Below are 3,383 nucleotides of genomic sequence, written 5' to 3'. Positions count from 1 at the left end.
ATTACTAGGATCATAGGGATGCATGTAAGACACCATGTGTGATCCTGGAAGATGGTTCCCTTAACACAATTGGACATCCTGTTTTAAAGTAAATGGCAACTTCTTGTTTCTCCTTTTAACCTTGGTTGCGTTGGTTTTGCTCGTACATGTAGTTTTGAATAGGAGATAATAAAAATAATCCATGACATAGTTCATGTTATCTATTTCTCATTTGGAATTCTCTGTAAATGTCTTCCCATGCTCATTACATTCATAAGGTTTCTTCTCAGTATGGATTTGAAGATGTCGAGCAAGATGGGATCTGCGACTGAATGTTTTTCCACATTGTTTGCATTCAAAAGGCTTCTCCCCAGTGTGGATTCTTTGATGCTGAGCAAGACTGTAGTTGTGACTAAATGTCTTTCCACATTGTTTACATTCATAAGGTTTCTCTCCAGTGTGGATTCTTTGATGTGAGACAAGATAGAATCTCTGACTGAATGTTTTTCCACAATGCTTACAATCATAAGGTTTCTCCCCAGTGTGGATTCTTTGATGTACGACCAAACTGGATCTGTGACTGAATGTCTTTCCACAATGCTTGCATTCATAAGGTTTCTCCCCAGTGTGGATTCTCTGATGTATAACCAAACTGGATTTTTCACTGAATGCCTTTCCACACTGCTTGCATTCAAAAGGTTTCTCCCCAGTGTGGATTCTCTGATGTACAATCAAACTGGATCTGTCACTGAATGTCTTTCCACACTGCTCGCATTCAAAAGGTTTCTCCCCAGTGTGGATTCTCTGATGTCTAGCAAAGCTAGTGGTCCAACTGAATGTCTTTCCACATTGATTGCATTCATAAGGTTTTTCCCCAGTGTGGATTCTCTGATGTTTAGCAAGTTTGTGTCTCTGTCTGAATGTCTTTCCACATTGCTTCCTATCACCAGACTTTTCCTCAGAGTTCATTTTTTGATGTTCAGTATGGGATGAATTTTGAGATTCAACACAGAATTCTCTCCAAGCTACGTTATCTGGAACATCACTCATGAGTCTTTGCTCATCTGTTTCTTCCACAGTACGGCTCATCTCTGTTGGAGTTGCCTCCATTTCCGGTCTGATCTCTCCTTCTAAAAGAAACAAACATTAAAACACACCTGCAGAGTTACATATACACACAAATAATCCTATCTCCTTTCCTCCACTGTCAGAACATAAAATGCTTTATATCCTATTTCCTCAGGTAAGAAGAAAAGTCTTCCAACTGAAATTGACACAATCCATTCTTTGAAAATGCCATTACCTTAAAGCTAAAAAAACAATTGAATTAAAAGAGCCTCCCATATGATCTCCATTGTGTCTTCATAACAATGCAATGATTTTGGTCAGGCTGTCATTACTACATACCTATCTCAGATCATAACCTCAGAATGGTGGTGGAGTGACTTGACCAAATCCTGGAAGCTGAAACCAAATCTCGTGACTAGGCATGCTCTGTCCACAGTATTAAAAGTTTAATTTGCAATCTTTATCTTTGCTTTCATTTTCATTGTCGACACATTCAATCCTATCTTCATAGGTATTATACCACTGAGTTATGTACATTAACTATTCCTAATATTTCATTATCTAGCTTATCTGGAAGCATTATGAAATTTCCTTCATGATTTTTTTCAACTTTATTTTTTTGTTGCAGGATCTCAGATCAGAGGAAGAAAATCCACCCTCTTTTTTTGCATTTACCCAAGGCATCAAAGACTTTGTTCTGTTCCCTACTTCTTGAGAACAGCCATTACTTTCCTTTAAATCTCTTTCCACAACTATGAAGTCTTTCTACTAAATACAATGTACACAAAGACATGAAAATTCCCAAGTTTCAAAATATGTCTCATATAATAACTTGAGTCCATCATCCTTTTGAAAGTTAATAGGCTGCAGGTTCCATTATTTGTCCTTTTCCACCCTTCCCATTTAGTGGTTCATAAGCCCTTTGGAGATTTGAGGTGACTTGAGCTAAATATTAGTTACTGTAACTGTAAGCAGGAAATAATGGACCAAATTTTATTATAATTCTTTTTCCTCTTGGACAACAAGGATTTCAAACATAATGGATTTCCCCCCCTGCAGTGCTTCCAAATAATCCCAAACAGGAAGATGCTGCTTTTCAGGTGACCTCTGTCTCAGTCAATGGGGAGATGGAAAATCAGGAAACCAGCTGCCTGGCTCCCCTCTACATTGAGGGTCTAATCCCAGCTGGATCCTCACCATGGCAAGGCAATCTTGTGACATCTCCATTATGGATTCCCATTGTCACCCACCACAGCAGCCTTCCAAAGATTTACCTGGTCTCCAACTCTCCCTCATGGCTTCCTCTCATCCCCTGCCTTACCTTCTGAGCTGAGAACTTGGCCTCATAGTTCACTGAACAAAAACTGGACCTCTCTGCAGAGCTCTCCTATCCTCCACATCTCACCCACCTCATCTGTCTCCTTTTCCTTTTTGGCCTCAGGATCAGAGAAAAAGGTCATTCTTCTCCTAGCTAAAGAAAATTCCTTTCTATGTGCAAAGAATCCTATTCCACTCCCTCATCTAAACCCAGCCTATTCCTCCCTGCAGTGCCCCCACTATAATTTAATTTTAGTCTTCCCAACACTAAAGGCCTAAGGAGTATTTCCCTTTGGAAACCAATCAACCATTCCTCCACAAAGCTCGAAACACTCTCACTTGATGTCTTCATCCCCATGAGATACTGTCCAACATCTGTCCTCAGGATCAGATGGCCATTTGCAGTGAAGTGTACCAATGCTTCTCCCTTGTCTTCTCTCTGCCATATTTTTGGCTTACTATCCTTAGCCTGGCTTTCCTGGGGACCAAACTAAAGTTCATCTTCCATACTTTTCTTCTCTTTAGAGCCTTCCTTCTCTTGATTCCCTGCACTGGATTTAGTACCTAAAGGGCTTCTACAGAATTGTTGGCATGCATACCACTGCTGGGTTTCTACCCCAAAGAGATCATTAAAAAAAAGACTTGTACAAAAATATTTATAGCCCGTACTCTTTGTGGTGGCAAAAAAATTGGAAAATGAGGGGATGCCCTTCGATTGGGGAATGGCTAATACAATGGGAAAAGGATAGAGATAGGATAAGATCTAAGAAGTGGAAGGCTGTCTTTAAGGCACATTGGTAGGAACTCAAGGGAAAGGAAGTGACAACTGCTAGTGACTCCAACATTTACCACTTTTCTTTGCTGCCATGTTAGCTAATCTGCTAGGTGTAAGATGGTACCTCAGAATTGTTTTGATTTGACTTCCTGTGGGAAGCTAAGGTCTTCCTGTCCAGGAATGGTGGAGAAAAGGAGGGCTTATCAGAGCTCATCTACCTCACTTGGCTGTGGAGAAAGAGTAT

At 40.2% G+C, this 3,383-nt stretch overlaps 1 protein-coding gene across 1 annotated transcript in view; it reads right to left on the bottom strand.

The window, feature by feature from the left end:
• Positions 1-348: 348 nt before the first annotated feature.
• The window catches only part of LOC123246942 (zinc finger protein OZF-like), a gene marked incomplete at its 3' end in the record, with an annotated part of 84,278 nt that continues 81,243 nt past the window's right edge, over positions 349-3,383 (bottom strand). The window contains exon 2 of the mRNA XM_044675715.1: positions 349-872. Coding sequence (XP_044531650.1) covers positions 349-872 — 524 coding nt within the window. The remainder of the gene's footprint in view (positions 873-3,383) is intronic.

Source organism: Gracilinanus agilis, chromosome 4 (assembly GCF_016433145.1).
Source record: "Gracilinanus agilis isolate LMUSP501 chromosome 4, AgileGrace, whole genome shotgun sequence".
Lineage (NCBI taxonomy): Eukaryota > Metazoa > Chordata > Mammalia > Didelphimorphia > Didelphidae > Gracilinanus > Gracilinanus agilis.
Note: the sequence above shows the minus strand (reverse complement) of the source record. Positions and strands in the feature narration are given on the sequence as shown.